This window comes from Monopterus albus, unplaced genomic scaffold (assembly GCF_001952655.1).
Source record: "Monopterus albus unplaced genomic scaffold, M_albus_1.0 scaffold41.1, whole genome shotgun sequence".
Taxonomy (NCBI): Eukaryota; Metazoa; Chordata; class Actinopteri; order Synbranchiformes; family Synbranchidae; genus Monopterus; species Monopterus albus.
In genome coordinates this window covers 2,451,023-2,470,610 of record NW_018127921.1, presented here as the reverse complement: position 1 = coordinate 2,470,610, position 19,588 = coordinate 2,451,023, and the positions used below count along the sequence as shown (strand labels likewise).

Below are 19,588 nucleotides of genomic sequence, written 5' to 3'. Positions count from 1 at the left end.
ATACAAAACATCAGTGTTGCATTTAAATGCCATTTAGCACTCATCATAACACAGCAACTATTTTCAGTGTTTGTAACATTGTGCACAGTACACTGGATGTATGCCATGAAACAATTTATCATTGAGACCTTTCTTATTGTCCAAAATATTTTCATCATAAACAATAGTCTACCTGTTTCCATTCGAGTAGAGAAACATAAAAAGAGGAATTATTTGTTTATTTATTTAAAGGTCCGCTTTAGTTACACATTTATTTCACATTTCTACCCCTGACTAAAGCGGAAGTCAGAGAAAATGTGCACCACTGTTGCAGACCCAATTTTAACGTTCAAACTACAACTCCCAGAGTTCCGTCGTCTAACCTTATGCTTCTGTCTTCCTGTTTGGGTGTTGCAGCTGGAAAAATGGCAGCTGATATAGGGAGATATAGGAGTGCTGTTAGCAAAAACAAAGACCCTTCTGGTCTTCTCATCTCTGTTATAAGGTAACGTTGCACATATTCTTTATATAATGTTAACAGCGCCGATTAGACCTCAGACAGCTCTGGAGCTGTGTTCGCATTTGCCGTCAGATACGGACTGGCAGCTAGCACTTATGCTAACGCTGTTAGCTAGGCTCGTCCTTCCTGCTTTCCTATATGAAAGAAATTAAAGCACACACATTTAATATTTTTATTTTTGACATTATATGTAGATAATTTATAACAACAGTTTAATTTCTTTTTGAAGCGGAAGTGAAATGGGTGTGCTTGTCATAATCTGAAACTAATTCGTGCAGCAAATCTTACTGTTTATCTTAAAAAACAGTCTATTAGTCATGTCTTTATAAGCTAAGGAATCACTTAACTTAATATTCAGGTTTTTTTTTATAGTGCAAAGGCCCTTTCTTGATTTTGTTTTCTAAATGTTGCTATGCTGCCTACACTGTAGGGGTATGAACTATTATTGTCAATCCCCTGCAGTGCTTTATGTAAGCTCCTGTCCACTCCAACACTGATAGATACTTCATTCAGGTTCATGATGGGAATTTGGTTACTGAGTTGAGCTTTAGCTTTACTTCCCTTTTCCCCCGATGTAGAACTTTGTCCAGCAGTGATGACGTGCAGGACAGGGAGATTGAGAAGGGTCGTCTGGAAGAGGCCTTTGAGACGTGTGATAGGGATTTGGATGAGCTGATTGTTCAGCATTATGCTGAACTCACCACTGCCATCAGAACCTACCAGAGCATCACAGAGCGCATCACCAGCTCCCGTAACAAGATCAAACAGGTAGGGAAGAAGAGTCTACTGTTGAAAAATGGGCACCGAATGTAGTGAAACTGGCGGGTGGTGAAACCCATTACTACAATTCGTTTAAATAGTTTCAGATAGATTTCAGAGTGGTGACTCGGAGTGGTGTTTTTCCATTCATGTTTATTTGTCTTTTCATTCATTAAAATGGTCTCACATCTGAGTTTTTAGGTTTTTTTATTTTCCAAAACTAGAGAATAAACACAACTTAATACAAATCTTGTTCACCCAGGAAGAAAACTGTCTAGGTATCAGTGGTCAGCAGAAGTCAGAATCCTTACCCCCTCCATCACTCCGACTAGCTTCAGCCTGAGGTTCAATCATCCAGAAGTGAAAAAACCTGCATGGGTGTCCAGGGCTTTTAATGTGCTTGGCAGTTATTAATGTCTTCCACATTAGTGTTCCAAAACATTTCAACGGATATGAGCACTTATTTCAATTTTATATTTCACATGGGTGGGACTAAGCGGTTTAGAAAATGGATGGATGGATTTCACATGGGTTTCTTAGATACCCTACACTGATTTCATATTTATTTCTAAAGACAGGTATTTAAGTTAATATTCAGTATGTCACCTGTATCATGAAAGTGAGCTCAGAAAATCCAGTTGGTTGCAAGGGAAGAGAAAAGGTTACATCTGAAGGCCGTATGATGTACAGGATCTATTATGGAGTTTTTTTTTTGTCATTAGGTTCCAGGATCCTAGCAAAGGCACTGCCATTCCGACATCACCTGCTAGGAAACGTTTAGTTCAAGAGCATGCGCTTGACGTTATTAAAAACTCTTGCATGCTTTTAGCTGTCACAAGAATTCTTCAAAAGGTGGTTTAGAACAGCTACTATATCTTGTTACATGACTTAGGCTTTCCTTATATCAGTGTTTCAAATCAATAAATAGTGCAGTCATCGTTAGTTTTTAAATGTATTTTAATCTTAGGTTTGCGTACCTGAAGTATGCATTCATGAGTAAGAAGTGACTTACTCTTACTCCGTTTTGTATTTTAGCTTTTGACCACATGAATATGATACCATTTGAATAAGTTATTCTACACTTCCTAAATATTTTTGTTCAGAGATTTTTCAGTATCTAAAATGTGCAGAGACAAGTCTTATCTCACTTGTATGAGTTCAACTCTCGCTTGCAGGTGAAGGAGAACCTCCTATCTTGTAAGATGCTCCTACACTGCAAAAGGGACGAGCTGAGGAAACTGTGGATAGAAGGCATTGAGCACAAGCATGTCCTCCAGCTGCTAGATGAAATTGAAAGCATCAAGCAGGTGCCTCAACAGCTGGAGGCCTATATGGCCAGCAAGCACTACCTTCATGCCACAGATAGGCTGGTGAGTAGACTGATGGCCAAAGTTGCAGTTGTATAGTAGTATCTTTGTATGTGTGTATTGTACAGTATTTCAGTTAGACAGAGACAGACAGTGATTGAAAGAGAAAAAGAAAAATTTATTGCAGGATAGATTTGGTTTTTCAAAAATGTTTTGTCTTGTTTTTTGTGGGTGGTAAGTGAGTTGACAAAAGTACAAAATGGAAAAATGAAGAGATCTTTGTCTTGTTATTGAAAACCTATTGACATATTTAAATGCATATAAAGTTATACTAATTGGTTCCTTCTGAGACCCATTGTGCTTAAACACATAACAACAAGTACTTAAACACCACTGTTGCTGAAGTGTTGCTGCTAAGATTGATTTCCTGGTGCTTTTCATCCCTTTGAACAATCCAGTTCTGGCCTTGAACAGTCTAGTGGGTACAGCTCTTTTACTTAAAGTGAACATAATGTAAGTGCAGTTGTGTATGTATGTGTGTACTCTTTGTTCTTTTGATGTTTATGCAGTATGCTTGGTAGGGGAGCTGGAGGATGGCTAAACAACCAGACTTTGTGATCTCTCTTTTTGACACACAGACACACACACACCCCTGCAAGTTTTCAGTGACATAAATGTTTACTACATTTTTGAAAAAAAAAGATTCTCAGACAGTCTATGGAAATTCAATTTACCGTAATTTCCGGACTATATGTCGCACCGGACTATAAGCTGCACCCACTAAATGTAAGACGAAAAAACATGTTGTACATAGCTGCAGGTGTCCACGTTGTAACATGAGATATTTCGACAGCCAGATAGATCGCCTCGAACTTGAAGCGGCATCATATGCATTTCGTCGTGTGTTGTCCATGATGAGGGTGTGTGCATGAAGCGACAAACGTAGCGGCTTATAGTCCGGAAAGTACGGTACATAAAATTTCAAAGGAAATTTTTTGCACAAGTTTCTACATATTTGTGTTCATATATTGTTTATTCTGAAGACATCCCTCTGTCTTTCTGCTGTAACATCATACTGCCTGCGTCACTTCTCCGAGAGTCCCTGTTGGGCTTACTCCCATCATGCTGTCACTCATTAGCACTCACCCTTCTCCCTGGTTTTCACATGCGCCTTGTGTTGTTTTCTCTCCTTCTACTCTGTTTCTCCTTTCTTTCTGACTTTAACAAAAGCTGCAATGTTTAGTGTTTAAAGACACATGCACTAAAGCTATGTCTTTCCTTTTATTTTGCCTTGTACTACAGGATGAGTAGACTAACCAGGATTACACTTCCCAGCCACCATCTCTCCCTCCTTCACTGTTGTTGGTACTCTAACATTCTGTTTATATGTGCACATCTGGCAACACTCGCATTGTGGGGACCAAAACCTGTTTACACACTCACATTATGGGAACTTGGCTTTCCTTGTGAGGACCAGCTGCTGGTCCCCACCATGTAAGTCAGTGTATTTTTGGGTTAGGATTAGTTAAATAGTGGTTATGATTAATGTTAGAGTAAAATGAATATACTGTAAGTCGGTGTAAAGTCCCCATGAGAAATTAAAACAAAAGTGTGTGTTTGTATGTTTATGTGAGGCTTATCTCCAAGGGCTGACAATTAGAATTCAGACTAGGTTATCTGTCTGCTATTGAATGGCAGTCCTAGGCCCCATGGGCTTGGTTAAAAATGAGAAAATGCTCTGGTTCTAGAAAAGTTCCTCTCCTCTTCTCTCCATCCCTTGTTCCAGTAGTATCTCAAAACCCAGATGCACACACATACAACTGCTGACACCCACCCCTTGGAGCCGAGAGCTTTTCTTCTCTCCTGTCCTCTCCCTGTTTTCTGCTTTTTCCTCTATATCCTTCTCTTCTTTTCCACAAAACAAATTCACTAGAGGCTTCATATCCCTCATTATGCTGACAGGCCTGGCCCCCTAATGCTGTTACCCAGCCTTCCTCTGTCATTCCAGCCCAATGGTAATGAAATAAACCCCCTGACATAGACACATAAGTGTAAAATGATTTACAGTCATACAATCACACACATGTAATCATACACAGACACATCTGAGAGATGCGTACACTTATACACCCACAGAACAGCAAAGCCTCACAGGCATGCCAAGTTATTCTATTAAGCCAAAGAGGACTGATCATGCAGCACATTAGCTCATCTAGTCACTAATGTGGCTCTCATTTGCATCAATACACACTTGACCCATGCCCAGTGTCCTCTCCCTTGCTACCCATTCCCTTCTGGCCTGCACTGGCCATGCAAATATGCTTTCCAACACTATAATCTGGCCATTAGTGCCCTTGAAATACACACAAAAAAAAGCACACGCATACAGATTTGCACAGTTTATTTAATGTCATGAAGATTTTTTTTAATTGCAAACTAATGCCACAACCACTGTAGCTTCTGCTAATGAGAACAGAAAAGGGGAAAGGAAGTAGTGAGAATGAAAAATAGGCAAAAATGCATGGATCAGGAGAGTGTCAGGGGACTGGAATTTCCCCACTGTGGAATCAATAAAGTTTTACCTACTTCAGTTTTTGGAGGAAAATCTTTTCTTCATATATTGTACACAAAAGTATGTACTATATACTGTATATATGAAGGTCAAATAAAAAATAAAAAGTGGTTAAATTTATAAGAATTACAGGTATTTTAGTTGATTAAAAGTGATTAAGAGTCCCACTGTGATTGTTTGTCTCAGTGTAAAAAAGAGAGGAGTCCTCAAGACTGCTAAACCTAATAATATGGGTGTAAAATGAACAAATAACCTATAACCTGTGGACTGGCATTATCTTAAATAGTGATTGCAAAATGATATTCATATTAGCCTTTAATACAGGCATGTTCTGATTAAAATAAAGGTAAAGCCACATGACATCAAAATATTTCATGTTAAAATACGTATTTAGTTAAAGTCTAGTCAAGGAGGTGAAAAAAGCCTGAAGAGTCAAACGTCCGAGTTTTCCACCTGTTATTAAACACATCATACCTTTGAGGATCTCAGAGCAAGAAAAACCTCTCAAAATCTCACAGGCAAGCGTAGCATGATCTGTGTGTGTCAGGCGATCCGTGCATGTGCATCTAATGATGTATAAATACATTTTAAAGAACTACACCCAGAAAATTGTTTTTACACATTTGTAAATCTAGATTTTATTTGTAGATTACTGAACACACATTTGTGGCCATCATGAGACACAAATGTGTTTTTATACAATGGTAACCATGACCTTTTGTAAATCTCCAGATATCCATTTGTGACTAGTTTTGAGAGGATTTTACACCCATATGATAAGGGAACTGAATGGGGTAAATAAAGCATCGGTTAGTGTTTATTTGAACCTCTTTTTTTGGGGCAACTTTTGTTCTTCTTGGCGGACCAAAAACTTGACAAGCGGGCCTTTTTGTTTTGCACCTGAAGTAGAAGGTGTAATTTAAAATGTGAAGATCTTGAGCAAGAGCCTGACAGGCCAATTTGACTATCATTACAATCATATTTCCGTTTGGTTAATGTGGGAAGATTCTTCATGAACAGAGGGGCGCTGGGCACAGGCAAGTGGGATGAGATATTTAATTTCCTGTTGAAATTCCATTCTCTCTATAGCCCTTATGCAGTTGTTGGATGGACAGTATTTAATATGACCATGCATGAGGTCCACTGCTGTTTATTCCTGTAGATAATTGGCCTGTAATTGTAGTGTGGTGTGTTGTTGCAATATCAAGGAAATGTGGCAGAGTGATTATAATTATTAATAGAGGTGACTGTTGGCTGTGTAAATAATGTAATTCATGTTTTCACTGCCATGATGGTTTCATGTAGAATGCCCCCAAAATAAGTTACATTTAGAGATAGCGGAAACAACAGGTACACTAATTGTTAAAGTGGCCAATATGAAATTTAGATTAACTAGTGTTTGGCTGGTATGCTGTCATATGCAGGTGTCAGCTGTGGAGTCCTTGGAAGGCCCCCTGCTGCAGGTGGAGGGGCTTGGAGATCTGCGCTTGGAGCTGAACAGCAAGAAGCTCAACATCCACCTTGTGCTCATTGATGAGCTGCACCGACACCTCTACATCAAGTCCACAAGTCGCCTGGGACACAAGAACAAGGACAAAAATGTTACTCGCCCTCCAGGGTAAGGGTCAGTTTCTTATATGCCATTGTGAGCAGACCCTGATGTCCTCACAAGAATAGTTCTCTCATGTTGTTTGAAAGAATTGATTAGTGCAAGGACTTGCATCATAGCACAAATGGTAGTCAGAAACCTAATTGCCCGACTTTAAGGTACAGTAAGTTGGGGAAAAGGGATTCCATTTAATTAAATTTGATTTCCTTGATTAACATTCTTCACCTTCAGCAAACCTGTAGATATTCTTCATAGGTCCACACGAAAAATAACTTCTTACAATGTCATCACTAAAATTCTATATAAAAAAGCGAGGTTGAGAGAGACACAGGGAATTAGGTTTAAGTCATAGAAGATGTTGAAAATACATTTTTTGCCCAGTTTGTTTGCACTGGGTTGCCAACAGCCTTTATTGCTTGTCTGTTACTGTACGTAGTCAAACGGAACATAGCCTTCAAAGAGCTTTTTTTGAAAAGTTTAGACTGTGTAGATGTGCTTTCATTATAAGTTATTTCTTTGCTTGGACAATGAAGTGCATCATGCCAGTTATTTACTATACAAGCAAATTATGGACAAAAACAATTAGACCTTCAAAACATGTTGTTCGACTTCTTTGTTTATGAGCTGAAGTTTCAGAGACGGACAAAAACATTCCACATCATTTACTGTAAAGAGGCAAACAGCACTAGTTCGTTCATAGGGAATTAGGAGACATGTACTTAGAGGTGCTACAGTAAAAGCATCAGAGATCTGAATATTCCCTTTGTATTTTAGTTTTGTTTTCAGGGAACAAACTACTGAGAGACAATATCGGTTGTTAGCAACTAGTAGTAAATAAATAAAATGACAGAATGCAACATCCGCTCTTTCTGTGTGACATCCGTAATGCTTCAAATGATGAATTAGGTTTTGCAGTCACTAGGTGAATAACTTGAGATATGCCTTCGTGACCCAAGGGCCAGTCTCTTAGTTTCATGATGTGGCTGTCTAACCTATTAGTGCTAATGCTGCACAGAGGCTTCAAAAACACTATTGATGCTCTTGTGTTCTGTATAAGCTGTTCAGCCTAAGTGTGTTTGCACTTTTACACAGGTGTGTGTGTCTGTGTGTGGGTGCAGTAATTATGGTGGTGGTGGGCTGGTGAGGTACAGTGATTTATTACTGAGGGTCAGCCAGTGACAGGTCTTGGCCTCCCAGTATTGTGTCGCCTCTAACAACAAGCCAGCCTCCATACACCCCACTCACTTAGCAGGCACACTGTGTTTATACCGCCCAACTTAAAGGGCCTGGATTGCTTCCACCTCCAGCTTTAAAGCTTGATAAATGGCTCATTGGAAAGCAGCACCAATCCCACCCTGAGATGCAAGGCTTTTTGTTATAACAGTAGATTTGTTTTTGTTAGAGAAGGGCAGGTTAGTGGGATTTTTGTTTTTTTATTTTTTTATTTTTTTGCTTGTACATACAAAGCATTTGTATATGTATAAGAAGATTTTGGCCCAGACTTTTATCTTTAATGTCCTCTTGTGCAATTGCTGTGTCATGATTTATACGCAACAGAATGCATAGAATATAATATCCTCATTTTTTAAATTTCATAATCACTGCTCTAAGATGTTAACCTTTTTATAGGTCCACAGCCAAAGACACATCTCCGATGCCTGTGTTGGATGTCAGCAGCATGTCCACCCCTCGCAAGCTTTTGGATTCATCACAGTTCAGTACACCTGGATCCAGCAGTGGTATGTATGGTCCTTCAGTTATATGAGACAGGGGTTATAATGGACACAACTAGGAGTGGTGGCTTGGGAAAAATCAAAAAGAAATGTGGATTTAATGAGGGTGTCTCATGAAAAGCCATATGTTAAATGGTTTCTTCTCTATTAAAATGCCATACATTGGGAGAACAATAGAGGTAAACATTACAACAAAGCAGTGTTGGTATCCTTGGATAACAAAGTGTGTGGATTTCAGTTGGTAATTTTACTTTTACTGGGCTGATATTTTTAGTGATAGTCAAGTCATTAGCATCAGTCTGGCTTACATCCATTTGCAAGTCATTATGGCGGTGTATTTTCTTCTCACAAATACAAGCACATACTGTATTGTATTGAATACACACAAAAATGCCTCATTGCACATACACACATCTTTGCACACAGGCATACTGTACACCCACATTTCTTTTCCTGCAGTATATGTCATAACATCTTCAGATCTAATCATGATATACATCCCTCACTAACATTATAATCATAGTGTCCCTTCTTTTGTACCATCAGTCACTCAGTGTCTTTGTCATCACAGCAGGGGACCAGCATTCATTACGCCCAAACCAGTAAGCTATCACTTTAACAGCCACTGATAATGTTGACTATAACTGTATTTGGGAAGGTTTGAATTCTCTCTCGGTTGTAGGGGTGTAGAGGCAGCACTGCATTCCTTCCAGGCAGAGCACAGAAGAACGCAAACAAGAAGATAATGAAAAAAGTTAATCCTGCAATAACTTGGCGTTCCCTTGGTGTTTCTGAGGTTTTATATTAAGCCTGGCACTTTTTACACCACCCACGCTTAACATTCTAAGTTAGCAACTCACCGTGTTGTTTTTAGTGCTATGGATTCCATACATTGTACCTGCCACTCAGAATCCACCAACATATAGTATAATACTTTATTGCTACTGCAACCTTTCAGGTGTGACAGTGACAGATTAACAACATAAGCACTTGATTGGCTACTAATAAGCAAGGGTTCCCTGAAGGGTAAGATGCAGCACCAACGTGCCTTTTGGTAGTTGTTTTATTAAACTTGTACTTGTCACTGTCTTATTCTCTTTTGCATTTAGTTGCTTCACTAAAGTCATTTCACTTCTGTTTTTACCTTGCCTCTTTTTATTCCCTTAGCTCATCAGCATGCAATTGCGTGCCATGACCTCAGACACACACACACAAAATTGTACAAAATGCCACTAATACATAATAAATATCCATTCAGTTCACCTGCCCTGTAGGCTTAAAAGTAAGCCTTGAGCCACAGTTTTCCCCACATTACGTAGAGAGAACACAGGCACTTAGCTGCCACCAGGTGGTAAGAGCCTGTACACCGCCATGCTGACACATTGGTCACTGTCACGACACAGCTGCCGGCTTCAATCAGTGGCCTAGCTTGCCATTTTGTACAAGAGCATTAGAGCACCTCATTCGTAGCTAGTAATTTTCATTATTATTACACAAACTATTGTTGGAATGAGGGAAAAGTGGAAGTACACCAAAAGTCCATTAAGTTGCCATAAACATTAACTCTCTTAATGCACTTTGATGGGGAAGTGGGAGGCCTATCTAATTGAAATTAGAGCGTCATTTGATGCTGCCACTCAGTTTTGCTGCCAAGTTGGATACGAACATTAGCAGGTAGGATAATAAGGTTAGGTGCAGGTGTGTTGCACCTATGATTGAACTTGTTTTACTGTGTTGCTTTATTAAAATTGTATTGAGGTAATCCAGAGATGCAAAGGCAGTGCATGAAAGCAAAACAGAACGTGGACTTCTCTTATTTTAATCATTGCCTATATAAATTTGTCACAGAAATAATTGGATTTGTGCACTTGGAAATATTGCACAAGTGTTTACAGTATGTTCTAACCTTTGTGTGTATACCTTCTTCAGTGCGCGAGCTGCAGCAGGATGTGCGGGAGCTGAACCAAGCTGACCTCCCCGAGGTAGATCCAGAGGAGAACAGTGCTGAGTTCATGGGCATCCTCATCAAGGTGCATGGACATTACTGATTACTGATCACTACACACACTGTTAATTGTGAATTTTTACACCTCCGTAATGTTACATCCACCTTTGAGTGCTGTGCTATTATTTCACTGTCTTTGTAGCATTTGTGTTTCAATTAAGATGATCTTTTTCTTCAGGCTCTAGCCAAGTTGAAGAAAATCCCAGAGACCATCAAAGCCATTATGGAGCGGCTGGAACCTGAGCTGAAGCAGATCATCAAGAGGTCCACCACTCAGATAGCTGACCATGCTTACCAGAGAGGGGAAAACCTGGCCCAGGAGAGCCAGCCAAGGTAAAGTATGCTATGAAGTGTAAAGAAAGCACCATGTTAAGATATCCTGGCCTCCTTGGAGTGGAGTGCAAATCTCTGAAAAGTCAGGATTGCTGCAGATCAGTAAAACATGGGGAAAAAACTGAGAAATCAGGAGATTAATAATAATTATTCAGTAAAGATGGAAAGGTGGGTGTGTTGAGTACATAGCTATGAAGAGGAAAATAAAAGCAGTTCTGTGGAAAATGAAGGTCATATTTTTGGTTGCCTGAAATAAATTAAGCAGCATTTGCAATGTTTCCAAAAATGATCAGTATAAACATCAGTATGCAACTACTGTTGTTACCACTGAATAGAATCTTAATAAATTGTTACTTGTAGTCCCCTTTAGTATCATATCTATGCAAAAGAGTTTTTATTAAAGCAGCCTGCTTGCATATTTTTCTTTGGGTTTGATATTCTCTTTGAAATCGATCCCCCTGTTTTATTGTGTACAAGGTGCTGACACTCCAGTGGTTGGTAAAGTTTTAAATATTAACATTTCTTGATAGGAATTCATTAACCTTCCTTGTCAAGTCTTACTATTATTTATAGCTGTTTATAATTTGGGACATATTTTGGATGAATCATTAGTCATTTTTGGTGTTAGATGCAGAGAGCATATTTTGAATGTGTTCTCAGTCTGTATAGTCAGACAGCCAACCAAGTATGAAACACGGTAAAGGCTAGGACAGGAGACACACCTGCCTCAGACCAGGAAAACAGATTTTCTGCTGTTTTAAATCTAGATAAGTCACGCTTAAACACACCCATACACATACAAATAATTTCACAACTGCTGTGAACATTTTAAAAGCAGTCACATCAGCTCCTGCAGGCATACATATACAGGTCTCAGTCCATTGATCTTGAACTATGTAAGAGGAATGTCTTGCTTTCTGTCAGGGATGTTTTGCTTGACCTCTTCTGCTTTCCTTTTCCTGTTGCTTGCAGATTTTCATCTGACCTCAATGTAATAGGCCACCATGTAGCTCATTCCCAATTCTACTCCTTACTGATTGTCTTAAGTGTGCCTGCATGTGCTTATGTGTGTCTGCACATGTTGGTATTTGTGTCAGAATGCAGCATGCAGAATCGCATTTGGGCAAACACTTAGAGGTTTGTATTTGGATGCATAAACACCTAGTTCTGCCTATGTTCACTTCAACTTAAAGTAAGGGCTTGTTGCTATGGAAACTCCAACCAATGTACCAGTTTTAGGGAACAATGGTCTTGCATATTGCACACTATATTTTATAGCAGTGCAGACTAGCAGGCAACACTTAAGTACTTTACAGCAAATACGCTGGTGCATGGCTTGCTCTTGGAGGTTTATGTTCTCATTCATGTCCTCTGTGGTGAACAATCACTTAAGTACATTTTCATTTCCACCTCCTTTCACTAGATCTCACTTTCACAAAGATACTCCATGTAGGTTCTTGTACTATGCACCAAAGGTATTTGCTTGCAACATTGTTCTTAGTAATTCAGTTTCATTTACATCAAATCAGACTTTCTGTACTTTATATTTATTTGTTATGATTATTTCTGGACTTATCACCTTTATTTTATAGTAGGCCACCGAGAGACTGACAGAAAACAGGGGAGGCAAAGATTGGAGTGTGGGGACTTGCCAATTGTGAACAAGATCTGCCAGCGTTGTGCGCAAATCTCTATTTAGTTCTTCTATATAGTTTATTGGGAGCCCGTCCAGTGGCATTAAAAAGCAACAGTTTCTTTTTTAGTGCATAGGAAATTCTGAATCTAATCACAATTCCTCAGAAGAAGGAAGAACTGATTTAAAGTGAAGAACTGCACGACTGAACAAAGAAATTTAAAAGCGCAAGTATTGTAAAACCAATTTAAAAACGAAAACCTTGATCACGAAATTGATTGCTTGTCTCTTATGTACTGTTTTTTTTCTGTCTGTCCATTTGTCTATGACAGAAGAATGACCTAAAGGGTTCTTACAACATTCTGTAAATTCCTTTTTACAGTAATTTAATTGAATCTGTACCTAACAGCCAACCTAGTGATAACCTAATGCTGGCACTATCATCATTCTCCCAAAATGCAATGATTCACTACAGATGTTCTGTTGGTCAGTTAATCAGGCACTGTAGATCCACGTGTGCACTCTCCCGACTCTTCAGCAGACATGTGCGTGTCAACTTCAATCCAGAGGGGAAATGAAAAGTGAGGGCTCAAAGAGCAGGCGACATGGATTAGGATGGTCTCTGCTGGGAGATAATGAGAAGGACTGTCTGTCTGTCTGTGTGTGTGTGTGTGTGTGTGTGGTATTACACATTGGGGGCAAAACCTGTTTACACACTCACACTGTGTGGACTCAGCCTTCTTTGTGTGGACCAAATGCTGGTCCCCACCATGCAAGTCACAGAATTTTAGAGTGATGACATGGGTTAGGTATTAGGCAAGTAGTGATTATGTTCAAGGTTATGGTAAGTCAGATTGGAGTGTGCTTACAGATTGAACAAAACGAAGAGCTATTGAAGTAAGAGTTGTAAATTAAACTCTATGCAGTCATACATGATCATGTATTAGTCCATTTCTTAAGGTTGCTGTTCGCTCCATATCCATTTTTGTCCATCCTTTATGTTTATACATGAGAGAAAGTGAGAGAAAGAGAGAGAGATATTCCCCTGCTCATTGGCATTTCGCAGCTTCTCTCTGCGTCTCTTCCATTCACTGAGTTATAGCTCATAGTGATTTGTGCCTACTTCCCTCTCCATTAATAACATTTACTCGCTGCTACTGCCACTGTAGTGACAGACATCCAACCAAAATGCCCCCTGGTGAAACATCCATCTTGCTTCTACATTATCCTTATACCTTCCCAGGAAGCCTTGGCCACTTCCCAGAACTTTTAGCATGCTTTCCTTTCTTGCAGCATTTAAGTCAGTGGTAATTTGTATTGACTTGGCAGTAATGAGGTATGGGCTCTGGTGCTTTTGAGCATACATAATAGACAGTCTTATGTTTTTGGCAGGCACAGCTTTTTATTCTGTTTAGTTGTACTTCAGGCAATTATAGCTGTGATTTTTTTTTGTATCATTTAATAGTTAAACACCTGACTCGTCTCCAATTTTGTTTTTAAATTAAATCAGCAGAGAAGCTGATTGGAAAGTGCAGGTAATATTAAGTTAGAGTTGAGGCTTATGGGGTAAGGTCCCAGAGGAACACTGACACAGTTTCTGGGCAGCTCAAAATTGCACGATTACATACATGATTTGGAGCGTTACTATTTTCACAAAGTGTATAATATCTAAGATTTACATATAAAAAACTTCCTAACTGTTTAGCTGCATAGAAAGGAAAGATTTCTATAAATCTACCTTGCTATAGGTCTGTCAAAAGACAACTTTTAAGCTGTAGCAACCTACAAAAGAAAAATATGTTTTAGTGTTACTTAATTTAAAAAAAACCCAAGTGAAATACCAGAGGAGGGAACTAAAAGACCATTATTAGACAAACACTGTGACTACATTCATATTAACTCTAATATCCCCACTAAAATAAAGTGGGCACTCACTGACATAGGTGTACTGTGTACTCATGCAGGCTCAACTAATGTAACCTTTACTCTAAAAGCTTTGCCCTTGTGTAGAAAGCAGATATGGCAAAGTTTGTATGAAAGCATTAGTGTAGATGAGGCAACTGTGAGTTTCCAATCCAGAGTGTAGCACTCAGAGCAAGTGGAAGGTCAATTTAGTTTTGGCTGCACTCTCTTCCTCAGCCAGAGCCATTTAGAACTAATGACAGTAGTTGCTCTTTTGGGTCCAGGTTCGGCAGTTCACTTCTTGTTGAGCTGCAAGCCCAGGCGCTAAGTCTTTACTACAGGAAAAATATCTGTTAGAATCTCTTGAATAGGAAACTTGGAATGAAAACTGGGAACTGTGGTACCTAAGTTGTAAAGTGAAATCCATTCAGTGTTAGATAATTATTATTTGTTGCTGTTTATTATTTTTCCCTTTTATCTTTTAGACAATCTTAGTTTTGCCTTTAGTTTACAGGTACTTTATCTCAAGTCTTAAGTTCAAGCCATTTTTTCAGTTACACGCTGTTTACCTTATGTAGGTGAATATATGAATGCATAGCAAAAGGGATTGTTTTATTGGTTAGGAAAATATATCTGTGTACATAAAACCAAATTTAAGGCCAAGCAGAATCTGGAGACGCACCATGATCTCCTTACATTGGTACAGTATACTGTACTGTTGATATACATGCAGGGACTGCGTTGTTATAAAATCATGTTAGGAAAAATGGTATTTGGATGCTATTTAGAGGTTAGTGGCACCACTTATCAGTGTTTCTCAGCTGTTATACTATGAATAATGTGAAAGGGATTTGGAACTATGGTGGTATTCTGGGATGTGTAGAGTTTTTATTAGTCAATGGTGATTGATAAAACTTACTTTCCTCTCCTTCCAATATTCAAAGAGAGCTTAATTCATTTGTGGTTCAACAGCAAGTGCTTTACTTACTGTTGATATGTTTCCATATCTAGTGAATGAAGTACTGCTCGCATTTCTTTGCTCTTGTGACAGACAGAACCATTTGTTTTGTTTCTGTTAAATATTATTATTAACTCATTTATCCCCCCCTGCTCTCTGTTCTTCATGTTTCTCATGCTGTCCTCTGTCTGGCTTCCTCTGCAGGTTGCTGCTGGACCTGTTGGAACTTTTGTTTGATAAGTTCAAGGCAGTGGCCCAGGCTCACAGTGTGGTATTGACTCACCTGCAGCGGATTGCAGTGCAATGCCCAGGCGGGGCCTATGAAGAGGGAATCAAGCTCTACGACCAAGCGGATGTTTCTGCCAAAATCCAGACAGTGCTGCAGGTCAGTTGTGAAGAACACTGAATAAATAAATGTACCCAGACAACTGATATGCAATATGTTGTTTGTACATGTTTGAGGAAGATTTATGACAGTCTCTTGTGCAAACATGAAAAAGAGGGTACTAAAAACAAATATTAAGCCTTACAGATCTCAGATGTCTTCCAGTCCAGTGAGCACAAACTTGAAAAATACGCAAGATGCTTTCTTAGTTAACTCGGAGCTGTTTGTTTGTCTTCCCTTGCTGGTGTACCCTCAGGCTCTTATTTTTATTCACTGCCACAGAGACACGGTCATCCTTGATTTATTTTCCACTCTTTTCTTATAAAACACTGATTTAATTTACTTTCCTTTACAGTAAATTAATCAGTAGAGAAGTGTGATGGATGGTATTCAATCTGTCAGCAAGAAGAGCCTGAGAAAAAGACAGGAGAAGCTTCATTTCTTGGATTAATTTTAGGTTCTTTAATTGGTGTGTATTCATGCTGGGTTGTTGCTCCCTGCTCCTGTTTGATTGGTTGAAGGGATGAGCAGCTGTTGAACTGACCTATGGTCAATCTCGGAGGAAGTTCTGTGGCACTTGCTGTTTGTGTGTGTGTGTGTGTGTGTGTGTGTGTGCATGGGTGTGCCTTTGTATTACTTACATCATGAGGATCGAAACCTGTTAACATACTCACACTGTGGGGACTAGCTTCTGGTCCCCACAAGGATGGCTCCTTCACTGGGAGTTGTCTTTTTATTTATTGCTTGTTACTGAAACATTTCTCATGTGTATAACCACGCTTGAACTTGTGTGAGTATGATTCAAATAAAAAGGATGATGTGCTTCTTCATTCATTTTAGGTTTTTCGTATATGTCTATTACTCAGATGTACAATTTATGAATGTACAAGATAAGAACTTGATGTTTTAGGAGAGGAATGTTCCGCTGGATGCAAATTTTCTGTAATCTGAAAACCAGAATGTTTTGATTGTCATCTTTGTAATTGATAGCAAGATCAGTGTTGTTTTTTTCCCTAAACACACCAGTATTTTTTCTTATTATAAAGGTGCGCAGTCTAATTGAAAGCCTGTCTTTGCACCACAAGTCATCTGTTTCTCATAACTTCAGTTTCTGGTATACTTTGATGCATAAATACAGGAGTGTTGAGGTGCGTCTACAGTTGCAAGAAAAAAGTAATGGCATTATTTGCAGTTTCCTGGTTTTCTGCATAAATTGGTCACTACTTCAAGCTCAGCCATATTCTTAGGACGTCTGGTGTGAGGTCATTCCACAGCATCTATATTGGGTTGAGGTCTCTGTTCTGAGTGGGCCACTCCAAAAGGTGGATTTTGTGTCTCCAAAGCCATTTTGTAGTAGATTTACTTCAATGTTTAGGGTCACTGTCCTGCTGCATCACCCAGCTTGTTCTGAGCTTCAGCTTGTGGACAGTCCTGTAGGACACTTTGGAATTCAATTTCTTCTCCACGTGTCCAGGTCCAGAGGCAGCAAAGCAGCATTACATCATAATGCTCCCTCCACCATACTTCACTGTTGGGATGCTGTTCTCTTTTTACATCTTATCAAAGTCAAAGAGTTGACTTTGATCATATCAAAGTGTTTGATATGAAATGATGAACATAAAGTGTTTATTGTTATATGCACAGTACGGAAACGCATTTCCCTGTACAATGAAATTCTTATTTTGCTGTCCACCTGAATGCCACACAATACAAATGAAATATAAAGTAGATAATTAAGTAACACAAAATCTAAGGCACTTTAAAGCAGCAAATGAAGAGATATAATAAAAATATATAAGAATATATTAAGAGCTGCATGTGCAGTAGTCAAAAGTCAACATGCAATTATGCGTGTGCAAACTGAGAATGTAAACAGTACAGGTCGTCAGTACGTCATTACATGACATATCTCCTGGTAATAAACTCCTGTCAGCTCCTGTTTAGGAGTTTGATGGTAGAGGGAAAGAAAGAGTTTTTCAGTCTAGTGGTCCTGCATTTCACACTTCTGACAGTCTTTACCGCTCTCTGCAGGCGCTTGCGGTCCATAGCAGTAGTGCTACCATACCAGACAGTGATGCAGCTGTAGAAGTTGCAAAGGATCCTAGGCGACATGCCAAACCTCCTCAGCCTCTTCAGGAAGTACAGCTGCCGTTGGGCCTTCTTGACCAGCTGTGTGGTGTTATGTGTCCAGGTGAGGTCCTCACTGATGTGGACACCCAGGTATTTGAAGCTATCATCTCCTTCATCTTGTCCGTGTTGAGGCTGAGATTATTGTCCTTGCACCATGACATCTGACCGGCCACCTCCCTCCTGTAGGCTGCTTCGTCCCCACCAGTGATGTGTCCTATCACTGCGGTCATATGTAGTGCTGTGCATTCTTCCCAAACAATTCTACCTTTGTTTTATTCAGGACATTTTCCCAGTAGTGTTGTGGAGTGTCAAGGTGGTCTTTGACAAACTTCAGGCATGCTGCAATGTTGTTTTTGGGGAGCACTGATTTCCTCCATGGCATCCTGCCATGGATACCCTGCCTGTTCCATATTTTGCGTATGGTTGACTAATGAACAGAGATGTTAACCAACTCCAATGAATCCTTCATGTCTTTAGCTGTTACTCTAGGGCTCTTTTTTTTTTTTTTTACCTCAGTGAGCATTCTGCATTGTTGTTTTGCGTTTTGGTAAGGCATGGCTCACAACAGCTGATGCCGCTTGCGACTGAGTGTTTTTATAAGTCAAGGTAGTTCTAAACCACACCTCCATTCTGGTTTCATTGACTAAACTCCAGGTTTGTTAACACCTGACTCCAGTTGTCGTTTAGTGACATCAGAAACCTGGTGTTGCCATTACTTTTTCCACCATTACTTTGTATGTTTAATGGGTATGTTCACTAAAGACATGAAAGGTCATAACTGTTTGTATTTTATCAGCTTAGGAATATTGTGCTTGTTGATATTTGTGACTTTGGTGACGATCAGATCATATTTCATGACCAATTTATGGAGAAAACTAGGAAATTGCAAACAGTACCATTACCTTGTCTTGCGACTGGGTGTTAATGTGCATAGGCATGTACTGTAATAGCTCCGCATTAAGCCATTCCCCAGCGTGTGACCACTGCCAACACCCAGTTTCCAGGGGCTCTACTCTCCCCTCTCCGCAGTGTGAGATAATGTAATCTCTTGATTAGAATGCTCATTACGTGAAATTAGGTTTTTGTATTCACTCACTCGTTTTATTATTTCCTGGCAGATTGTATCAATATGAAGGCCCCTTGTCCATTTCTCTCATCTCTTGCTTGTTGGTTTGTTTTTTCTCCCACTCTCCATTTCCCTTACTCCTTCCTTCCTTCTTCACTATGTTTCCTGCTGCCTCTGTATTACTTTCTCTCAGTTTCCAAATACCTTGTGCATACCGTTCTTGCTCCTTGCAATTTCCTTCTTAGTCTCATTATCTTGCTTTGTTTTTCTCTCACAACTCCCACAATCCCTTTCACCCCTTTCATTTAGGCCTTTCTGTCTTAGAGAGTCACATATCAGCAATAAGAGAAATTAAATTCCTACTGCTCCCAGAGTGGCTCGGTCATATCTTATTTGGATACTGAGCCAGTTCTTATCTCATGTCTTAAGACCTACAAAGGGGCTGGAACCTACTCAGCATTGGCCAGATTATGGTTACAGCGTTTGTTTTTTTTTATTTTTACAGTAACTACAGCAACTTTTTTTTTTTGTATTTCAAAATGTAGGCTAGTTCACTAATGCCTACAAAATATGCATTTTTAAAATAACTAGTTCACCACAAATTTAGGCTTACTTGCTAATTAAGTTTAGACTATTCAGAGTATATGAAAGATGAATAAACCTTCCGTGATGTTACTCATTGGTTCTCTGAAGAGCG

The 19,588-nt window shown here is 39.3% G+C and overlaps 1 protein-coding gene across 1 annotated transcript in view; it reads left to right on the top strand.

Annotated features, from left to right (window-relative positions):
- Positions 1–356: 356 nt before the first annotated feature.
- Positions 357–19,588, top strand: part of exoc4 (exocyst complex component 4) — a 133,603-nt gene continuing 114,371 nt past the window's right edge. The window contains exons 1-8 of the mRNA XM_020599515.1: positions 357–484; positions 1,078–1,267; positions 2,434–2,628; positions 6,562–6,755; positions 8,376–8,485; positions 10,409–10,509; positions 10,663–10,817; positions 15,515–15,695. Coding sequence (XP_020455171.1) covers positions 366–484; positions 1,078–1,267; positions 2,434–2,628; positions 6,562–6,755; positions 8,376–8,485; positions 10,409–10,509; positions 10,663–10,817; positions 15,515–15,695 — 1,245 coding nt within the window. The 5' untranslated portion in view covers positions 357–365. The remainder of the gene's footprint in view (positions 485–1,077; positions 1,268–2,433; positions 2,629–6,561; positions 6,756–8,375; positions 8,486–10,408; positions 10,510–10,662; positions 10,818–15,514; positions 15,696–19,588) is intronic.